We start from the raw sequence: 23,110 nt of genomic DNA on the forward strand, positions 1-23,110 counted from the left end.
AATCAAGTCTAAAAATGAAACCAGATTCTCATTTGTGCACATGGTAGCAATAGTAGAGCAAAATCACATTTTAATAGAATAGGTGTTTGGTACATATACTGTAATATGCAAAACTGTAATATGCTTGTATTGTTTAATGCAATATTGTTCCTCACTTTGCTTTCCACATCTACAAAAGTAAGAAAGTAACTGAAAGCAATGACTAAAATCTTTAATAGCATAGTATCATAGTAATATTCGTGTTTTAGAACAAACCTCTCAGACATATTAATTGAATAGGAAGAATACATTGAATTAATTGAATAAGAAGAATTGTTTTGACAGTGAATTGGAAACACTGAAAATAATTTAGAGAATTTGTCATTTGAAAGCATTTGCTTAATAACTTTTTTACCAATGAGATGATCACTTTTCTAAGCTATGAGAGAGTACACCTACAAGCAAATCTACCTTAATCTCTATATGTAAATATTTAAATAATTAATTATAAATGACCAAGGAAGGAAAACACTATTTTCCTTATTTGGTTTATGTCACATAATTATTTTTGGTCTCTTTTATCATTTGCATGTTTGACAAACACAAGCACAGTTTGTGCTAACTCAAACAACCAACATTACTGTTTCTCTGGCACACTGCCCAGGGAAGCGCCTTCACACCAAGGAGGAGAAGCCAGCTACAGCACTGAGGGGTATGTGTGTTAAGACAGGAAGGCTAAGGAAGATTTTCTTACATAAACCACAGAAAGTTATACCCATCCATCGTTTATACCCATCCATCGTTACAGAAGATAAATCCTAATTCTCTAGGTCTCATTTTGTATGCCACTACTGCATTTATAAATGTTTCATAACTTTAAATAACCTTGCAACCTCATTTCTTTGGCACAACTCAAACATATAAATGGGTAAGGTTCCTACAGCCTTTCTGCCTTAATTTGTACTTTTCCACTATATTACTGCGCTCCTCTCTCTCACCTGGGTATAAACTAAGAGCAATACTACTAGAGAGAAACAATAATCTTTTTGGTTTGTTTGGTGACCACACAACAGTAGTGCTCCTCGCTCTGTGCTCAGGGATCATTCCTAGCAGGGCTCAGAAGACCATATGTCGCCGATTGCAAGCAAAGCAAGCACCATACTAATTGTACTAGATCATCAGCGGTAGAGAACTAAATTCAACTGGCTTTTCTATACAAACTCACATAAGGCAAAGGTAAAAGTGGAATTAATTCGATTGGTTGTGCGTGGTTGAAGAAACAGCTCAGAAGTCTACATTTCTTGTCTTCACTGCTGAATTTTATGACTGAAAATAGCTTCTTAAGGTGCTTAAGATCTTTTTCATAACTATTCTGAGTGATTCCTTTTCTCACTTATTTTAATCACATGTAATACTGGCACAGTTTTTCTCAGTGTTGCTATCATAATCCAATAAAGTAATGTATATATTTTGGTCAATGTGTCTTTTGTCAATAATAAAGCATCTTCCAAAGTTATTTACATTATTTATTGGGAGTCGGTCTTATAAATAAAAAATACAATGCTCTTCAAGCCTATATTTTTTCTTGAACACAAATCTCACTTGCATGTCTCTGTTTCTCTTTGCCTTTTTCCCACTCTGGAGAAGCCTTGTCCTTTCTCTCCCATCACATCTTTCTACGTAAGCTGAAATAGAAGCTACCTTGCTTCAATTAATAAATAACACAGTAAGCCTTAATATTAATCTAGAAGAACTTTAAAGGTCCTAAAGATTAACATTCCACTGCGATAGGGATAACGTATTTCTTTTTCTTTTTCTTTTTTTTTTTTTTTTTTTTTTTTTGCTTTTGGGCCACACCCAGCGGTGCTCAGGGGTTACTCCTGGCTGTCTGCTCAGAAATAGCTCCCGGCAGGCATGGGGGACCATATGGGACACCGGGATTCGAACCAACCACCTTTGGTCCAGAATCGGCTGCTTGCAAGGCAAATGCCGCTGTGCTATCTCTCCGGCCCGGGATAACATATTTCTATCTCTTCGTTTAAAATGTTCTACAGATGGTGTCAAAGAGATAGTAGGGAGGTAAAGTGCTTATATGGCTAAACCATTTCAAATACCCAGCAGCAATACATAGAGTTTCAGGCCCTGAACACTGAGCCAGAAGCAAAGCCCCTAAGCATTGCTGGGTGTAGTCCAGTTTTCTACTCAACAATTTAAAAAAAAAAAACAAAAGAAAATTTTTCAAAATTTTTATTTTTTTATTTTATTCATTCAGCAAATATTTTTAACTTCGGCTCATACTTTGTAATTATTGGAGGTTAATGCAGGTTCACTGCTTGGGGGTCATTCCCAGCAGTCACTGGGGAACCATGTAATTCCAGGGATAAAGTTGGGCCTCCACCAAGTAAATGATGCAATCTAGCTCTCCCAGCTATATCATTCTCGCTCCTCAACAAATATTTTGAACAATTACACTCAAGACACAGTCCAAATGTTAACTGTCAGATGGTTAATACTGTTTCTAGGTTTCTGAGTATATTGAGAGTATAATATCTGTTCCTTTTCTGTGTGTGTTTTTGTTTGTTTGTTTTTGGGGGCCACACCCATTTGATGCTCGGGGGTTACTCCTGGCTAAGCGCTCAGAAATTGTCCCTGGCTTGGGGAGCAATATGGGACTCCGGGGGATCGAACCATGGTCCTTCCTTGGCTAGCACTTGCAAGGCAGACACCTTACCTCTAGCACTACCTCACCAGCCCCAATATCTGTTCCTTTAACTGCAATATGAAATGATTTTTTTATCCTCTATTATTCAATAAAACTTCAAATATACACAAAAACCCTTCTATTTAATATTCATGTTAAGTATTTAATATTCATGTTAAGTATTTAAAAAAATTCACCTTTTAGCCCCTTTTGACAAATTCTTATTTTACAACTGACATCTTAACAATATAGTAACCTAATTAGAACATAATACTTCATATGCTAATCAAACTAAAACAGAACTCAAACCATTTTATGCCACATTTAATTTAAATTCTTAAATGAAGTGATTCAACAATAATGTTGCGATAATGTCAAACTGGATTAAATTCTGACTTGAATTTATTAATATTAAATGTACACCATTTAATATGCACAGATGCTCAATTAAAATACTACTGGAAAGGAACATATCAATGGGAAAATGATGGAAGGTTGGGGTGAAATTTTCTGTCTTAAAGAATGTAAGATAAAACTCAAATATGGATTGATTGAAAATATGTGATCTAAAAACTAGGCAATATTTCAACTAAGAAATCATTTCATTAATAATGATTTACTTCATTTAGATACTTCTTTGAAGGCACTGTTATTTTATATAAAGTTTAAAAAGTAACTTAATATAGTATCTCAATTTATAAAAATATTAAACCCAAAAAGTTAAAATTTATTTTTCAATACGACTTTTATCTTACTACACACTCCTATTATCTCTCTGACACCTAACCCACTAAGAATTTTTTCAATGGTAGCACTACAGACAATATTTTTCTCCTTTCCTCGGTTGTAAAACTGTTACATCCAAAAGATGTAAAATCTCCATCTATTGGCTTCTATTCCAAGTTAAAAAAAAATTTCAGAAAATGCATTTGAACTTTTTTTATTTTTTGTAGCATTATTTATATTAGCCAAATGTTGGAAACAACCCAAGAACAGTTGAACAAGTCCAAGAACAGATGACTAGATAAACTATAACACATGTACACAGTGGAATACTACACAGCTCTAAGAAAATAATAAAATCACTCAATTTGTTTATGAGGATGGATCTGCAAAGTATAATATTGAGTGAAATTAGTTGAGAGGAATAAACAGAATAATTTCTTTCATGTGTGGGATATAAAGAAACATAGCAGGAAAATAATATGTACCCACAGAAAAGGAAAACTGGTTTTTAGTAGGAAGCTTACCATGGGATGGTAGGGGGAATTAAGGGGAAAGAGAAAGCAGATATGCTATGGGATTGAGGAGCTGAACTTTTTCAAGCCCTACTAATAATAGTTTCATAAACCATGGTGCTTAAAATAAAATAAAATAATTTTTAATTAAGACTGCTAATGAAGGGCCGGTGAGATATCATGGAGGTAAGGCGTTTGCCTTTCATGCAGAAGGTCATTGGTTCGAATCCCCGTGTCCCATATGGTCCCCTGAGCCTGCCAGGAGCAATTTCTGAGCGTGGAGCCAGGAGTAACCTCTGAGCACTGCTGGGTGTGACCACCCCCCCCAAAAAAAAAACACCAAAACAAAAGACTGCTAATGAGCTTAGGTGAGTTAAACTTACATAAATAATGGCTATGTAGAACATGACTGGAAATTTGAAAAGATCACCTATTTGAGATGTATATACCATTTCTACAAATATATTGATGACTAAGGTAATTTAATGTTAAATTACAAATGTTCTTTTGTAGAAAGGACCTCGTAAATACTACTGAGTGGTCCTAACAGTACTCTAACCTGCTATGCAAGCCAAAAAATTCAATTCTCATACATAATGATGTTATTCAAGTGCAATGAAACTGGGAGCCACCAGGGCCACCCTAACATTGCTGTGGCTCTTGGATGAAGCTCAAGGCCATAGTATGCTAAGCATGCACTCAAGTATCTGAGCTATCTCTCTGTCCCCTTGAAACATTCAATTTAAGACACTAGAAAATATGAAGAAACAAACAAACAAATAAATAAATAAAGGGATAGATAACAAAGGTAAACGTAAGATTAAATAGTTGCATACTAAAACACATCAGAATTAACCAATTCAAAATGTATCATTTTGAGGTCAGAAAATGAGAGAAGATGTAAAGAGATAAAAAAAAACACTGGCAAGTAAAATTTAGAGACAAAAAGATGAAACATGAAAAATGTATAGAAATGTAAGAAAAATTAAAAATATATTGATAATATATTAAAATTATATTATAAAATAAAAATATGTATTATATTATATTGTATATTAAATTATATATTAAAATCATTAAATTAAAATATATTAATGCTAATATATTTGAAAATCTCGTAACAAAAATTTTAGGATGTTTTCTCTAGAAATTAGAGAAATATTTTAAGCTATCTCAAGAAAGAGTTAAATAGAAAGTAATAACAAAAAACTCTAAGCAGGGCTAGAGAGATAGCACAGCAGTAGGGGCATTTGCCTTGTACACAGCCAATCCAGAATAAATAGTGGTTCGAATCCCGGCATCCCATATGGTCTCCTGTGCCTGCAGGAGCAATTTCTGAGCACAGAGCCAGGAGTAAGCCCTGAGTACTGTCCAGTGGGACCCAAAATCAAAAAAGAAAAAAAAAAAACTAAACAACTTTAAGCATAGATATGTTATGTGTAAATTTCTTAGAATTTCTAAGAATAAGTGATTCACATATCTGCTCAATATTTTAAAATTCAATATAGTAAGTGAAGAAAGTTTTCAATTGAACTAAGATTTATTCTAGAATTAATATAAAGAAAAGTAAAAACTAATCTTAATTTTATTGAACAGTAAAATGTCTCAATAAAATACTGCAATACATTAAAATAATGTATTATTTTATTATAATAATTACTATTAAGTTAATTATTAAGGTCTTACTTTATTATTTTACTAATAATAAGGTATTGTTTAATTAGTATATTAAACATAAAAATATAACATATAAAACAAAACATAATTTCTAATAGAAATTTCTAATAAACTATAGCTAGAGCCATTTTTATGATAAATATCATAAATCAAGTCAAATATAATACTTTATGGTGAAATAGTTAAATAAATTTGATAAATTAAAAATTATATGGAATACTTCCAATCATTGCCATTATTCAATATTATTCTTGACATTTTAAACAGTGAAATAGAGGTGGAACAAAGAAAGAAATATCACTGCCAAATCAGAGAAGAAAACCTATTTAATAGTTAATGGCAACAAAAGCTAACAAGTTCAATAGTGAGATTATAAAGTGAACTATCATAAACAAAAAATATTATGGAGGATTCCTAATTTAGTAACAAAAAGGAACACTAAATGAAGAACATTTCATTAAGATGATAAAGGGGCTAGAGCGGTAACACAAGCAGTAGGGTGTTGGCCTTGCATGCGCTGACCTAGGACAGACTGTGGTTCGATCACCCAGCATCTCATATGGTCCCCCAAGTCAGGAGCGATTTCTGAGCACATAACCCCTGGGCGTCACTGGGTGTAGCCCAAAAACCAAAAAAAAAAAAAAGAAGAAGAAGAAGATAAAGCAAAAACATTAAGCATTATAAGGTTGGAATAATAGTACAGCAATTAGGATGTTTGCCTTGCATGCAAACATGCAATCATGTTCAACCAACCCAAATTCAATCCCTGGAATCCCATCCCAAACCTTGCAAGGAGTGATTTCTGAGTACAGAGGCAGGAGTAACCATGAGTACTGCTGAGTGAAAAGCCGATGGATGATAGATAGATGGTAGATAGATAGATAGATAGATAGATAGATAGATAGATAGATAGATAGATAGATAGATAGATAGATAGATAGATAGATAGATAGATAGATAGATAGATAGATAGATAGATAGATAGATAGATAGATAGATAGATAGATGATAGATATAAAGCATTATAGATAAATCATTGAGTGAGATATTCATTGTCTATGTTTAAATAGAAACATAGTAAATAAAGGGAATTTATTTAGCAATAAAAGATTTTGAAAGGAAATATTCAATACTGCCAAGAAAACACATACCTCTATATTTTATATAAATAAATGTAATATCTTTATAATATAACTTTGAAACTTTAATAACAATTTAAAGTCTAAAATAAGCTTTAGATAAGTATAAAATAGCTTAAAGAAAATTATAAATGTGATCATGTAATACTTTGCAAAAAAGCAAGTATTAATATTGCAGTATACTCATAAAAGTTTAGATTAAAAAATCAATGGAACAGAACCAAAAACAGAAATGATTTCAAATATACTATGAGCTATATTAAATATGCTAGTCCCAATAAAATATAAGATAAATTATTAATAACTGATACAGATATTTGATTAACTGCTTGAGAATAACTCACTTATATCATTAGTTTAACTGAAATACTTTAATGGATGAAAATATGATCAAAGATATGATAGAAAGTTCAGCAGGATGTAACTAATAGAATCAGAGGAATTTTTAAATAAATCCTCAAAAGAAAACAACTGCTAATGGGAATATTGTATGGTACAGCACTTATGGAAAATAGTATGGAGATTTATCAGTAAACTTGGAATTAAATTATCAATGATCCTCAAAGAAATGCCACTTTAGGACATCTAATATCATGACAGAAAAATACTCATTCAAAAGAGCATATGCAGACCATGATTCAGTGCAGCATTCAGTATAATTAGCTAAAAATTTAGAATCAGCCTAGATGTCTAAAGACAGGAAAGTGGATCATGAAAATGTTGTATATATTGCTGTAAGAAATGATGAAATTATGCAATTCACTACAACATGGATGGAACTGGAAGATATTGTATTAAATAAAGTAAGCCAGAAGAATAAAGATAAACACAGGATGCTATCTTATATGTGGTGTTTAGAATAATTGGATGAGGGAACATAATGTTTTAAAGGGCAGTTTTCTAGATAATTATTGGCCCCATTCATCTGGTAATGGGAATGCAGCACTGGTGAAGGGTGGTGTTCCATGAATGACTGAAACCCAACTACAATCATGTTTGTAATCACGGTGTTTAAATAAAGATGTTATTTAAAAAAAAATAAAATAGAAGCGGTTCTATAGACTATCAATGAAGTAAGCTATTCTTGGTGAAAAAATTCCTTAGCCCCAGTATATATCAAAAGTAGAGTAAATGCCTTGCTTAGATGCAGTACTGACTTCAATCTGTGGCAACTCCCCCTAAACTCCAAAGAGGATAATTACACAACAAAATGAAACACATATGACAGAAAAACATGACCAATAAATTACCAATTGACTTTTTCTACATAAAAACTATTAGAGAAACTACTACAAGTAGATGACATGTAGTATTTGATTCCCACTACCTCTTAAGCTCCACCAAGCCCTGCAAGGAGTAACCTCTGAATGCAGATCCATGAGCTCTTAATGGTATGCTACACTCTCCCCTCAAAACAACAAGAACAACAACAACCAAAGAAATGAGACAATTTTTAAGGGAAACACATGCAACAAAGTAGAGACATATGTTACAAAAGAAAAGGTTAAATAAAAAAAATCTATTAAAACTCCTAGTCTCAAAAAATGTCAATGTTTTAATTAAGACTAAATCAGCAATGATACATTTTTCTTCTACCAAACTGGCAAAGTAATTATAAGCAATAATTATTGAGGACAAGAGAATACTTGCAGATACATCTGTTAAAAAGACAAAACATTCTGGAGAAGATATTAATATCAAAATAATAAAATATAAAGGAATACAATTAAAGTTCAATTTTTATATATGTACTTTAAAATAAATATTGTAAAAATAAGAACAATTAATTGTAGATGACAATTACATGTATGTATTATGTATTCTTTTTTTTTTCTTTTTTGGGTTTTTGGTTTTTGGATTACACCCAACAGCGCTCAGGGGTTACTTCTGGCTCTATGCTCAGAAATCGCTTCTGGCAGGCTCAGGGGACCATATGGGATGCTGGGATTCAAACCACAGTCCTTTTGCATGCAAGGCAAATGCCTTACCTCCACGCTATCTCTCCAGTCCTGTATTATGTAGTCTTAGAAGATAGTGTTTAGCTCACTGTAGTAATAGTTTTTGTTAATTTGTTTATGTATAACTGCCCAAGTGCTACACTGAGTAATATTGTATATTTATTTAAATCATTTTAAAATGAAAAATTATTATAATTAATAAAAGTGGCTAGCACCAAACTAAAATCTCAGCCAGCCTAAAAGTTTAAGTTGAGTTTTTATAGTAGTTGAATAAAACCTTTAAGTTTAATACTACTTTACTTTTATTTCATTAATAATTATAATAGCATGTAATTTTTAATTTCTGTAAACTCTGTAGCAAGATAATAGAATGTAATAAAAGTCTAGTTTAAGAAGCATAAACAAAAATTATAAAGTTAGTAAAATAAATTTGTTTTCTATGACATTAAACTAAGAAAGGCAAATAAAAATTCATTTATCACATACAGAATCCAGGAATATGAAAAGCCTAATTTTTTATATGCTTAAAATTTAAAGTTGGTTAATTTTGATTAGCACTGGCAAGATTTTGCGCTTTAAATTCATAGTTAATAATTTAAAAATCAAAAGAGGAAGATAACCAAAAAAGCATAAAATTATGCTGAATCATAAAATACTATTGCTAACTTCCACATTACCAAAAGACAGAAAGACCCCATAACTCACTCTGGTAAAAGCTTGTCTTTGCATAAACCATTTCTGTTCGCACTGTTATAAAACCAATGACTTTGGAAAGAGAAGAAAATACAGAATGACGTGCAAAGTAGCACATACCATGTTATTGCAGCTGGAAAGAGAATATGTCACTAATGACTTTCTTTCTATCCGTCAAGTTATTAGTTGATGGTTTTTTCCCCTCCAAAATAGCAAATGGCCTTTATGAGTATAAAACAGAAGCAGTGAAATTCAAAATAATATTCTGTTTTCATTTATGATTTTGATTCTACATTAGTTAATGGAATGACTTGCTAATTAATCATGAGGAAAAATTGCCTTCTTTTCTCTTGAGTAATACATGCTTAAACATTAAACAGTTTTCTGTATTTCTAAAAGTTTTCTGTATTTCAGAATTTCAGAAAGCTTAATATGGCTCTTGGCAAATTTTAATTCTAAATGGCATTTTATCAATTAAGAACTTACACCTGAATCTAGCTTCTATACATCTAGAAACTAATGTATTATGTTTCTCATTGGTTAATAAATGCCAAAGATGACTGTCTCTAAGTGACAATGTATTATTGTTTATTAATGATCATAAGTTCATTCATGATACCTAAAACTAATAGAGCACTTTATCTCCAAAAAGGGATTATTTAGAGAGTATGGCAAGATGGACTACTTATTGATTAGTAGGATAACTTCACTCTTAAGAATTGAAATGGCTGATTTATTAATGTTTCAAAATATCAACCATTTATCTTCAAAAATAAGATGTTCATCATCATTGGATTCAATGGTCATGTAAAGTGAAAGGAGGTAGAATCTCTTCAAGATTTATCCATTTATTTGAAATATTTGTAATCCACTTTGGTCAAAATAAAAATTATAAAAATAAATGAATAAATATAAAAAAATTAAAAAAAATAGAAATAGGGGCCGGTGAGGTGGCGCTAGAGGTAAGGTGTCTGCCTTTGCAAGAGCTAGCCAAGGAAGGACCGCAATTAGATCCCCAGGCATCCCATATGGTCCCCCCAAGCCAGGGGCAATTTCTGAGCGCTTAGCCAGGAGTAACTCCTGAGCATCAAACAAGTGTGTCCAAAAAAAACAAAAAATAACAAATAAAAATAAATCATAAAAAGAAATATATAAAATTTTTTTTATAAAATTATAAAATAGGGGCCGGGAAGTGGCGCTAGAGGTAAGGTGTCTGCCTTGCAAGTGCTAGCATAGGACGGACCACAGTTCAATCCCCTGGCGTTCCATATGGTCCCCCCAAGCCAGGAGTGACTTCTGAGCACATAGCCAGGAGTAACCCCTGAGCATCAAATGGGTGTGGCCCAAAAACCAAAAAAAAAAAATCATAAAATAAATTTATCCATTTATGACTGTAGAGACACATTAACAGAAATAGCCTCCTCTTGCCCTCTTGAGATTTTTTTCTTAACTCATTGGGACCATTCTAAAAGTTATTCATATATTAACTAGCTCACCTAGTGAACATACTGTTACTATTTCCGTTTTGTATAGGAGGAATTAGAAACAGAAAAGTTCAAAAATACTCATCAAGTAAAACAGCCAGAGTTGGAACAAGGTACATAAGCTTTAGTCTCTACTCTAAATAAAAGGGAAAAAAAAAGAAAAAAAGGATAAAATAAAATATTCTACTCTAAATCATTATGTATAGCTCAATATATATATGTATATATGTGCCTTTTATAGTTCATACAGTTGACATTTTTGATCAGAAAAATTTTACTTAATAATTTTTAGTAATGAATTAAACTTGCTACACTTTCAATAGGAAGGACTAAAATTTTCTTTAATTTGTTATTCATCTTTAGGTATTTTTACTAAAATTTATATACTCATTTATAAACTTTATGTCAGTTACACATAAACTCTGGATAATTTGCTTTATTAAATAAATCAATGAAGTTTTTCCATTACATTATATAACTAAACTAATATAGAGAATATGACATCCATTCTGTCTGTATTACAAAGAATAAATTTTCAATGTTATATTATTCTGTTGACCTCTCCCTTATAAAATATATTGAAATGAGAATTTAATATTCACATCTACAAAACCATAAAATATGTCATAAAATGAGATATCTACATTAATATATTTAAAATTTTATATACTGTGTGTACCTTTAATTTCTCCAAGAAGCTCACTGGTATTTAGTCTTTCCATTTTTTCCTTCCAATCTTTTGAAAGTAGTTTTTCCATGCAGGAAGAATCTGTTAAAATTTAAAAGTAAATATTAAAATTATTATAAAATATATTTACAAGTATTTAAATATTTCAAAACAAGTTTATGGAGACCGTTCACACTGGTGAAGGGGGATGTTCTTCACATGACAGAAACCAAACTATAATCATGTTTGTGATCAAGGTGTTTAAATAAAGATATTTTAAAAAGTTTATTTAATCGGCATCTCATTATTGAGCAACCCAGTTTTTACCAGCTTTCATTATGAATATTAGCACTGCTATTGATGTGGAAGCATTTCTGTTAAGTGACTAAATTTAATGTAGTATTTACTTATATGTGTAATTACTGGATTATAGGGTATAAATATATTCAACTTTAAGAAGGAATATCAAGAATTTCAATAATAATGTGCTTTCTATAAAAAAAAGAATTTTGTTAAAAACAATGAACACTTGTTCATGACCTGATCAATCAAACAAGAAATGGGTGGACTCATGATCAGTGTCTTGAAATGGATGCAATGAACAACTATACTAGTTACCACAGAAGCTGAAATTCTTTCTCTATAGAAGTGGACTTGATTCTGTAAGGAATCTCCCTGCCCCTTCCTTTACTTTTCCCCCCTCCTTTATTCCTTCCCTGTTTTCTATCTCCTTTCTTTCTATACTTTCCTTCATTTTCTTCCTTTCCTCACTCTACCTTCATTCTTCTACTTCCTCTTCCTTTCTTCCTTCTCTTTTTCTTCTTTCTTCCCCCTTTTAATTGCTTTCTTAGACCTCAAATAATCCACCATTGTCATTAAAACTTGAATTCTAAATAATGTCCAATATATCCAAATGCATATTTTCCATTTATGTTTAATTGCAAAATCTGTCTCTGCTACTTTTATTTTAAATTCATAAACAAAATCCATACTTTAATTAAATATGAATTTCCATCTCTGCTAAAGTCATGAAAAGAAAATGCTATATTTAAGAGCTGAACAAAGCTAGGTATATCAGAGATAATCCTGCAGGTTTCTGAGAGAGATTGATAGAGTATTAAATCATGGGTAAGAATAGTTAACAAAATATATTCAAATTCCCGTATGAAATAGTTAGGTTACTTGTTTAAAATTTTATCCTTTAATACATGTTATAAAATATTACTAAATGGATATCACTGATGAAAATTCTAAACCATAACTTATCTGGTTAAACCTTGCACAGAGTATATATTATTATGGTCAAAACAAAAGCTCAATTTGCTAGCAAATGATCACAAATCCAAAGCAAGTTCAAAAACAAAGGATTTGATATACACTAAATGGATTTAAAATACACTAAATGTAAGAGAAAAAAATGTTTCTAATTTCTATAAATAGTCCTAAAGTTTTTCATAATTCAAAAAATGTTAACTTTTATGTGAGAAAAACAGGACTATATGAACAACAAGATCATACTCTTCAAACACAAATCAAACTATGTGAACATCATTTTATGTAAGTTATATTCATTAATAAAATGATCAAAGCATTTCACATCCCTATTAGAAACCTGATCCTCACCATACTTTTGAGTTAATGCAAGCATTTGAATGAACACTTCAGTTGAAGAAAATGAAGGAAAAAATCTACAGCAGCATTTGCATATTTTATATTTATAGCTTATGCAAATATTTAACAGCAGTGCTGATTGCTATTATCTACAGAATAATAAAAGTCACTACATGCAACCTTATCTAAGCTTAATCTCAATTCTAGGAGACACCAGGAAGAATCAGGATTGTGAGGAAGGCTTGAAAGATCAAGTTTCTCATCTACTATGTAACTGACTAACCTCTAACAGCATACCAAAATGAGTATGAAGTGTGACTGTGCTGTAATGTAGTAAAGCAAATAAAGTAGAGGTAGGGGAAGACCCTAAGCTAAAAAAATGTTAAATTGCAAAGAAAGATGTCACTACTTTCAATATCCACCTAAAGAGCAGAAAAGAAAAGGAAATATCTTCATCCTCTTGTACCGCATCCTTCAACCAAAACATAAAGCTTTATACAGGCAAAGAATCAGACCAACTTTGCCCTGTTCTGATCACTCACAAAAGTAAAACCCAAAGAAGTTAAAATAGAAAATTTAGTTAATGTTATATATCCAGAGTGAGAACATGCAGTGTTTTATTTTATTTTTCCATCATGCAGTGGTTTTAATTCAACAGTCACTCAAGATCACAAATTAGATAAAAAAAAATACTGAGCAATATCCAGATGCTCCTGTATTATTGTGCACATATAAACACATGACTTCAAAGCAACTAATATGAATTGGGTAGTATTGTAGAGCTTAAAACAACAAAATAATGTATAGCCTATTTTATTATCTATATTTCAGGAGTCAAATGTGTACTTAGATGAGTTGTTTTCAGGTGAAAAAGGTAGGACTTAAATACTGTTGGAAAATTGCATTTAAGAAACATTATGATATAGACATCATAATAACGCTTTAAAAATAAACATTTTAGTGGATAACAATCAAAAATAATACCTTTAATTAGAAAGAATTAAAAAATCACCTGCAAAAGTCAACGCATATTCAATGAATGTAAGACTTTATTATATATATTTATCTTAACTAATTTCTGGGTATATGTGATTAAAATGGGACTATCAAAAATCAAAATCTGAAGTTCAGTTTCTCACTTATATTTTAATCAAAGATAGAAAAGCTCTTGGTATGTGATAAAATTAATTTCTAGTTGCAAGTTTTTTCTTTTCCTTTAATAATTTGTTTTTCTCTTTTAATAAATATTTTCTAAGAAACAAAAATTCAGAAATAATTTTTACAAATATCCTTTATAATTCAGAGTAATGTTTTTTCTTTCTAAATATCTAGGTCTTAGGTCAAGTAAGCCAAGAATATTTTATCACCATTTAACACTGATTTTTTCCTGCTAATAATTAATGTTACAGAATAATAGGAATTTTAAGTGAGTGTATGGCTGTTCATTTACTAATATATATAATGGCATCTTAGGAACAATTTAAATTACATTGAGTTATAGAAGGTTGCCACACTAGTAAGATCCTCTGCAGACACATAAAAAAGCTACTTCAAATGGATCAAAAAGAGAAATAAATATTCACCAAAACTAGAGAATGAAGTAAAGAATAATAGAAAACATTTTATTGTGCTTTAAAATAATTTACTCTTGATAAACACTTAACATTATTTCTTTTAAGCGCAATGTAATAAAGTTAGAAATGCTAAAAATGAAAATATTATGCAGAAAACATCTTTAAAATATTTTAGTGAGAAAAAGCAATCATGGCTCTCCCTATATGTAGAATCCTACTGTTTCATAAACTCTCTTAACAAACACATTAAATCTTTATTTTTTTCTATAGGAATCACAGATTTCAAATGCAAATACCTTTTCAGTATTTAGGAACAATGATAACTTATTAAAGTACCATTGACCTGATATATAACAAATTTTGACCATATATGTGTATATCCTTGCTGATCATATTTTTCATATTTTTCATTAGTTACTGTACTGCCAGTTACTGTACATTTTTCCACAGTGACAAGTGCTCCACAATACAGTGTGATAAAATTGGAGCTTGGAGAGCTTGAAGAGCACTCTTAAATTTTAATTAAAACCCTCAAAGCTCACTAAAAATAATTAGACACTAAAATGTGCCAGTTTTATTTTGAAGTCACTATAACATACAAAGCACACTGCCTGGTGACTGCTTGTGTTCTCCTCTCTCTCCCCCTTTCTCCAATGAAAAAACAGATCTTCCAAAAACAAGCAAGAGAGTATAAATAGAGGTTGTTTCCAGGCCTTTAGGCTGGGAAACCGACAGAAAAGAGACAGCAGAGTGAGCTTTTCAGTCTGTATCAAAGGAATATAAAATAAATTGTCTCACCAAGGATTCAAATCCCTGACAAATTCTAGGAAGAATTGTTTCCAAGGACCACAAGTTATAATACAGATCTTTTTGATCCAAAAGCCAAACCTTTAACCTTCTAAATGTTTTGTTATCTTAAAATATCACATACAATGCTATATTCCATCCTATTTTTAGCCAGCAGCAAGAGAAAGCATGCCTTTCCCATACAGTGGGGCAATGGTATAAACATCAACACAGATGCTCTGCCAGGAAGAGCTGGACTTCTCAAGTACTTGATCATTAAGGAATGCACCAACTGTTTTGGATAATCTCGTGCCAGCTCCCCTTTTGCTCCACACTCCCCTCTGGGAGTGGCCAATCTCATCCTAATTTTTCATTTTCCTCCTCCAGCCCCCCCCCCCAATGAGAAATGGCATGTATGCCTAGCAATGAGAAAAGCTGGCTTACTTCCCCAAACAGACCAAAACTTTGAAACAATTAACCCTCCCCTCTTCTTTCAGATAAATTACTAAGTATAAAATGCAATCTGTTTCCTTTGTTTATTCAATATGAACAATTTGTAAATGACTCAAGGATAAAATTCAGAAAATGTTGTGCTAAATTAGAACCATTATAAACATGCTAATGATTCAATGCTTGAGTAAAACATGCATGATCGGTGAGAAGAAATAGATTTAGTTCCTGTAATATTCTGTTGTGCTGCCTTTGAATGATTTGGTCATTAAACTAGATACATTCCTTCAAGGAAAAATGTTAATTCCACCACCACTTTGACTAGATACATATACTAAATGAGTATTAGATGTATGTGTTAGAGAAAGAGAGAGAGATAGAAAGGCAGACAGAGAGACAGAGTGGGAAAGGAGAGTTGTGGTTGGGAATGTAGTTAGAACTGTTAAAAACAAGATTTCAGCATGCCTCTAGAAGTGTAAAAGCCTCACACTTGAAACCTATCACATATAAAGATACTGACATACAGATATCATCACATTAGATGTTGTGTTAGAAATCATATTGTTCTGTATGTGCAAGTATGAAATATCACTTTCATCTGCTTGTTAAGATTACTTACCACCTACACTACTGTCAAGAGGATCATTAAAATCCCAATTTCTTTTCCATATCCATGAAAGTATGATTGCTACCAAACCTGTTAGAAAAGTGAGGGAAGCATTTGACAGGATACTGCTACAGCTGGAAGAGATTTCAGTGATCTTTAAGGTCAACATCCTCAATTCAGAAATGAGAAAAGAGAGTCAACATAAAAATGTCATTTATCTTGCCCGTGGTCAACCAGCAACGTATATTAAGTACCCACTGAATCACTATTTGAAGTTCAGGTTTATAGTATATACAATATATCACCCAATAGCAGAAAATAAACATATCAGTGTTTGGGATATAGAATGAAACACCCTAGATCTTTGTTGAGGGACTCTAAGATTCAAAGAATTGAATGAAAATCCAGAAGAGTAGAATATTCTCCTAAATATACATTACACATTTCTTTCTTCATAATGCAATATCTTGTCTGTCCTAAAACCTTTTCTGAATGTCATCATAAATGAACAATTAAGATAATGCTGCTTTAAAATATGGCTAGAATTTGAGCGATAACACAAAGGTTAAAGTTCTTGCCTTATATGCAGCAGACTTTGGTTTAATCTCTGGCACTACATATGGTCCCCCAAGATCCACCAAAAAGTGATCTCTGAGCACAGCTGAGTGTGGCCCCCAAAATAAAACAAAAGAAGAGTAAAACACTGATGAACTTAAGAAGTAAGACTTTCTAAAATAAGTTTTAACCCATTGTACAGAAAGTAAAAGTGCAACTTGAGGGGGCCGGGAAGGTGGCGCTAGAGATAAGGTGTCTGCCTTGTAAGCTCTACCAAGGAACGGACCACGGTTCGATCCCCGGCGTCCCATATGGTCCCCCCAAGCCAGGGGCGATTTCTGAGCACATAGCCAGGAGTAACCCCTGAGCGTCAAACGGGTGTGGCCCAAAAAAAAAAAAAAAGTGCAACTTGAGATCTGAATTTTTACTGAAGCTCAGATTATTATTCTATGCCTGATGGGAAAAATAGTTAGACATTGTAATTTTCATATTGCTAAAATATTACCCATCAAAATATCTTCTTATGTCCCAATATTTTTGCTGTTCCACTGACAAAATTTAAAGTTTAAAAAACAGGGTAGTATTGGACAATGTTCTTATGGTCCTACAAATGTTTAATTTCATTTTTCAAAAAAATAATTGACTGGTATTTAAAAAATTACGGAATCATGAAAAAAATTCATTTTTGTGTATATACAGTCCTCATCCCTTTCCTTAGTGGGCAAAATACTTTAATGCCACTATTGTCCTGATAGATTTGTCAATCATAGTGTCCTTCTGCCTGCCCCTTACTGCTCTCTCCCAGTAATATGAAGAGGTATATGATCTAGTCAGAACTCTGAGGAAACTTATTGGTCAGCTCTCAAAGCACGAGTTGAAAGCATTTTGCATATAAATATTTAGTATTGCCATGGTCATTCTCCCTAGCAAAAAAAATTGTTCTGAAGTGACAGTGAATGAAGCAAAAAAAATGCTAATCAATTAAATGAAAAACAAAAAGTATAAAAGAGCAAAGATAAGAGTATATATAAGAAAATTATACATGTTCAAACATACATTTTAAAATAGTTAAAGCCAAATTCTTTTTTTAGATTTATTGGTAATATAAGCCAATATATTCCTGGTTTTGCTTAGGCAAGTTTGAATTGGGTGGCTGCCAATAGCAATTTTGAAAAATAGAAACAATATGAAACCATAACAAAAACTGCCATACAAGCTTAAATATGTTCTGATTCAATTTTTAACACACTAGAAACCATTAATGAATCAACTTGTACTACCAGGTTAAAATATGTATTATGCAAATATTGAAATAACCCTTTCACTTTATTAAAAGATATGCACATATTTAATATAAAATATTGTAGGTCTATTACCTAAAATTATTAGTTATTTGAATTAGGATCTTGTAACAACAAAAATAGAAGAAATAAAGTAGAAACTGAGGTTCATTTTAAACAAATAAAAATCTTTCATTTGAGATCAAAAGATCCCAACTTCAGTTTTGTGTTCATCAACATAGCTTCAGGGGCCAAAGAGGTAGCTCAACAAGTTGGAACACTTGCTTTGCCTGCAGAGATTTGGGTTTAATCCAAGGAACCACATATATTCCCTGAGCATTGCCAGGAGTGACCCCCTGAGCATAAAGTTGGGAATAGCCCCTGAGCTCTTCTTGCTGTGCCCCCCAAACTAAAAATAAAATATCACAAAAACAAAAACCTCAAAAGAGCTTCAGTGTTCTGATTCATTGATTTTATATTTGGGGTGTAAAGTAAAATTGCAAAATAATTTACAAACACAGCCTTTTAGCCATTGTTCTGACAACTTATAAAACACTAATATAAAATAAATCTACACTCTGTTCCTAGTGAGTCATCTCTTATCATTGCTCCTACATGAACTTCAAATAAATACAGCAAGCATATCACTCTGCTAAACACATACTTATGCCCACACCTTTGTTTATGATGTTGTCATGACCTGAATGATTATTTTTTTAAATGTGTCACAATCGGTGGAAGAACTTTCTCTTATTACATAGATAGCTACATAAATTAATGTACATAAAATCATTTTAAGTAAATTTTATTAATTTGTCTTACACAGGCTTCAGGTCAGGTAGATACTACAATTGGTAAGGTTTTTGCCTTGAATGCTTCTATTCAATCTATAGTACTACATACTGAGAAATGCCAGAAGTTTCCCCTGAGCACAGAGCCAGGAATACATTCTGAGAGCAGCTGGTGTGGCCCCCCAAACAACAAAAACCATACATGTTGCTGTGAGTCAATGAAAATACAGAAAATTTCCAAAACATGACCAGTTAGTCAATGACCCATACTTCTAGCCCAGACAATGCTGATTTGATTTTTATTACTTTAGAATAGTATTAGCTACAAATGAAATCCAAAAATAGGAAAAGTATATATTTTAGGGGATTATATATATATACATATATATATATTGGTTTTTGGGTCACACCCGGCAGTGCTCAGGGGTTATTCCTGGCTCCAGGCTCAGAAATTGCTCCTGGCAGGCACAGGGGACCATATGGGGCGCCGGGATTCGAATCGATGACCTCCTGCATGAAAGGCAAACGCCTTACCTCCATGCTATCTCTCCGGTCCCAGGGGGTTATATTTATTTCAAATAACAATAACAAATAATAACAAATAACAATATTTTGAGTCAATCATGTTGCAAGCATGTACTGTAATCTGGTTCTTGATCATATTTTTCAATATTTAAATTTATTAATTTGTATGATCATTTGTTCAATAATTATAGATTCGAGTTGTCCTTATTTTAGGGATGTTATAAATAAAAAATGTAAAATTTTATTTCTGTCTTCTATAAATATATGCATCTTTTACCTCCTAAAAATAAAATTTCTTCTAAAAATAGATTGTTATGCACCTAATTTGATTTTTAGCAAAATTTCCCCTCAAAATTATTTTTATGAATGTAAAATTTTTTACAATGTTAAATCATTTTAAGGTATGTATCACTAAAAATTATGTCATACAAATTATGACATTTTTGCCATACATTGGTTCCTTTTTTCTAACTGACTCAATCTTCTTTTTCTGGTAATTATTGCTTCTAGTTCTTGATGATTATAAATATTACAGCAATAAACATAGGTGTGAAGTATACATATATTTTCAATTATCTGGAACTGGTGAGGGGATGAAAACACCCAGAAGTAGAAAACTAGATTATATGAAATCTTTATTTTTTGAGGAATCTTCATCTTTATTTTATAATGCTTGCACTAGTGACATAGGTGCAATTATCACCAAATATATAAGAATTCTTTTCTTTTCACAGCCTCCTCAACACTTGTGCCATGTTTTTTGGATAATAACTAGTCTGACAGGTGTGATATTATTCCACTGATGTGTTTATCTGCTTCCTTCTATTAATATTATGATGAATATTATTGCATATACATTTTGGTCATCCTTCTCATTTAAAGAATGTATGTACAAAAACTATGCCTATTTTACAACTTTTGCTGTCATGTTTTATGAGTTCTTTGTATATTCTAGATATTTACTCTTGTTAGATGTATGATGTAGAAATATGTTATGATAATTAGAATGTCTTTGTTTTGATAAATTTCCTTTGTTGGACATAAGTTTGATAGAGTATTCGTTATTTTATTTGTATTTCCTTATCAATAGAGTTCTAAAACAGGTCCAAACTGATGACAAGGAGTAATATCACCTTTGTTTTTTTTTATTTTATTATTGCAGATCTTATATTCAAGTCTATATGTATATGTATGATAAATTTTAGTTATTTTTGTATATGCTATATGGTAAATAATGGGCTAATGCTTTTTAATATGACCATCTAGTTGATTCTACATTTGCTGAAAATTATTCCTTCCTCGATTGAACTAAAGGGAATAAAATAATCGTGTGTGGTTGCATATGTATATGTGCATCTCTATTTTTAGATTCTCATTATTTTCTATTGAAAAATTTCTTATCCTATACCAATACCTATCTGTTCTGATTATTGTAGCTTTGCTGTCTTGATAGCACATTGGATCATTTCTCCAAATTTGTTCTGCTTCAAGTGTGTGGTGACTATCCTAGGTCCTTTGCAATTCCACTTCCATTTTAGAATCAACTTGCCTGTCTAAAAAGAAAAGGAAAAAGACTTGGATTTTTATTGGATTTATATTAAATCTATAAAATCTTTAACACAATATTTAATATAAATATTTAAAGCTGTGAATGTCCCTATAAAAGCTTTATTTTATGTTTATTATTTTTCATATTTATATATTTATTATATCTCTGTTTATCTTCTTGGATACATGATTTGTTTAATAGTATCTGCTTTTCATGACAAATATATAAAATTTTTAAAAATTTTTTCATCTATAATTTATTTCCATTGTAGTCAGATAATATAGTCTATATATAATTTAATCCTATGTAATTTAGATATGTTCTTTGTACATTTGTTTTATCATGACAAGTGTTCTATATTTGCTTCAAACAATTATTGTGCTGCAATTTTTGAGTGTAATACTCTATCAGTGTCAATTAGGTCAAGCTGATTGGTAGCATTCAGTTCTTTTATATTCTAATGGGTTGTTTTTTTATCAAATTCTAAGAGCATTGAAATTTCTAACAATTTGATTCTAATTACTTTATTTTCTTTATTCTTTCAGTTGTCAACATTTTATTCTATGTATACTGAACATCATTATTAGGTGCATATACATTTAGAAATTATATATAATATTCATGAATTTGTTCTTTGTCATTATAAAATATCTTATCTTGTAGTATTTCTTTTTCTGAAAACTACTTTAATAGTATTATAGCCAGTTCAGATTTCATATCACAGTGCAGGAATCTTTGCCTTTCTTTTATATTTTTATGTACTTATACTATTTTAAGTGTGTTTTTCTTCTAATTGATATACTATCTTACTTTTGCCTTCAGAAACAATATATTTGAAATATTGCATGCAATGTGTATAAAATATTCATATTATATGCAACATATAACATTTTCTTGCATTCAGAATTTATTCATTTTTACTTATATAATTATTTTACTAGTGCAAATTACATTTTACAATTTATCTTTATTTTTTATTTTTACTTTTATCCTCTTTTCCTTCCTTTTAATTGGTTTTCTTTTAAAATGCATTTATTTTCTCAATTGTTTGTATAGATTGAGTATAACAACTCTATATTTTATCAAATACTTATACAACTTTAACTTATAATGATGTATCAAAAAGAACATTTAAAGACAATGTAAGATATATAAAAGTTCACCAAAAGAGATGGAGAGATAGTAGAATGGGTAGAGCATATATTTTGCATATTGCTTGACCTAGGTTGAATCTCCAGCATCCTATATAGTCCACCAAGAATGACCAGGAGTAATTCCTGAGTGCCAGGAGTAACCCTGAGCAACATTGAGTGTGGCAAAAAAAAAAGTGCACTTATTTTGGGTGTTAGTATCACACCTATTATTTGATGTTTTTAATTATTTTAACTATTTGTATCTCTAATTTTTATATTTATCTTCTTTAAAAGAAACTCATGCATTCTTCTACTAAGTCATATCCTCAAAATATTTCAAATTTCAGAATACACTGATACACTCCTTGACAGAGACTATTGTAGTATATGATAATGTATGGTAGTATTAAACTTTTTATATTTTACAATTTTAGATCTACCAATCACTTCACTAGTTTAACACTTTTTTATGTAGACGTGGCTATATTATCTTCATACACCAGATTTCAGGATCAGGAAAGTTATCAGAAATACAAAAGCGGCATTAAATAATAAAAACCAATTTTTCAAGAATATCAATGTATGTATAATTTTGCCTAGTGGTAAAACAACGAACTACATAAAGTATAAACTAACATAACAACCAAGAGAAAAAGACAAAAACACTATTAGAGCTGAAGCCAAAAACCTTCTGTCAGAAATGCAGTTTCACT

The 23,110-nt window shown here is 31.2% G+C and overlaps 1 protein-coding gene across 1 annotated transcript in view; it reads right to left on the reverse strand.

The window, feature by feature from the left end:
- Positions 1-23,110, reverse strand: part of SOX6 (SRY-box transcription factor 6) — a 558,762-nt gene that overhangs the window by 244,446 nt on the left and 291,206 nt on the right. The window contains exon 7 of the mRNA XM_049781120.1: positions 11,549-11,638. Within this exon, the coding sequence (XP_049637077.1) occupies positions 11,549-11,638 (90 nt within the window). The remainder of the gene's footprint in view (positions 1-11,548; positions 11,639-23,110) is intronic.

Source organism: Suncus etruscus, chromosome 9 (genome assembly GCF_024139225.1).
Source record: "Suncus etruscus isolate mSunEtr1 chromosome 9, mSunEtr1.pri.cur, whole genome shotgun sequence".
In the NCBI taxonomy this organism is placed as follows: domain Eukaryota; kingdom Metazoa; phylum Chordata; class Mammalia; order Eulipotyphla; family Soricidae; genus Suncus; species Suncus etruscus.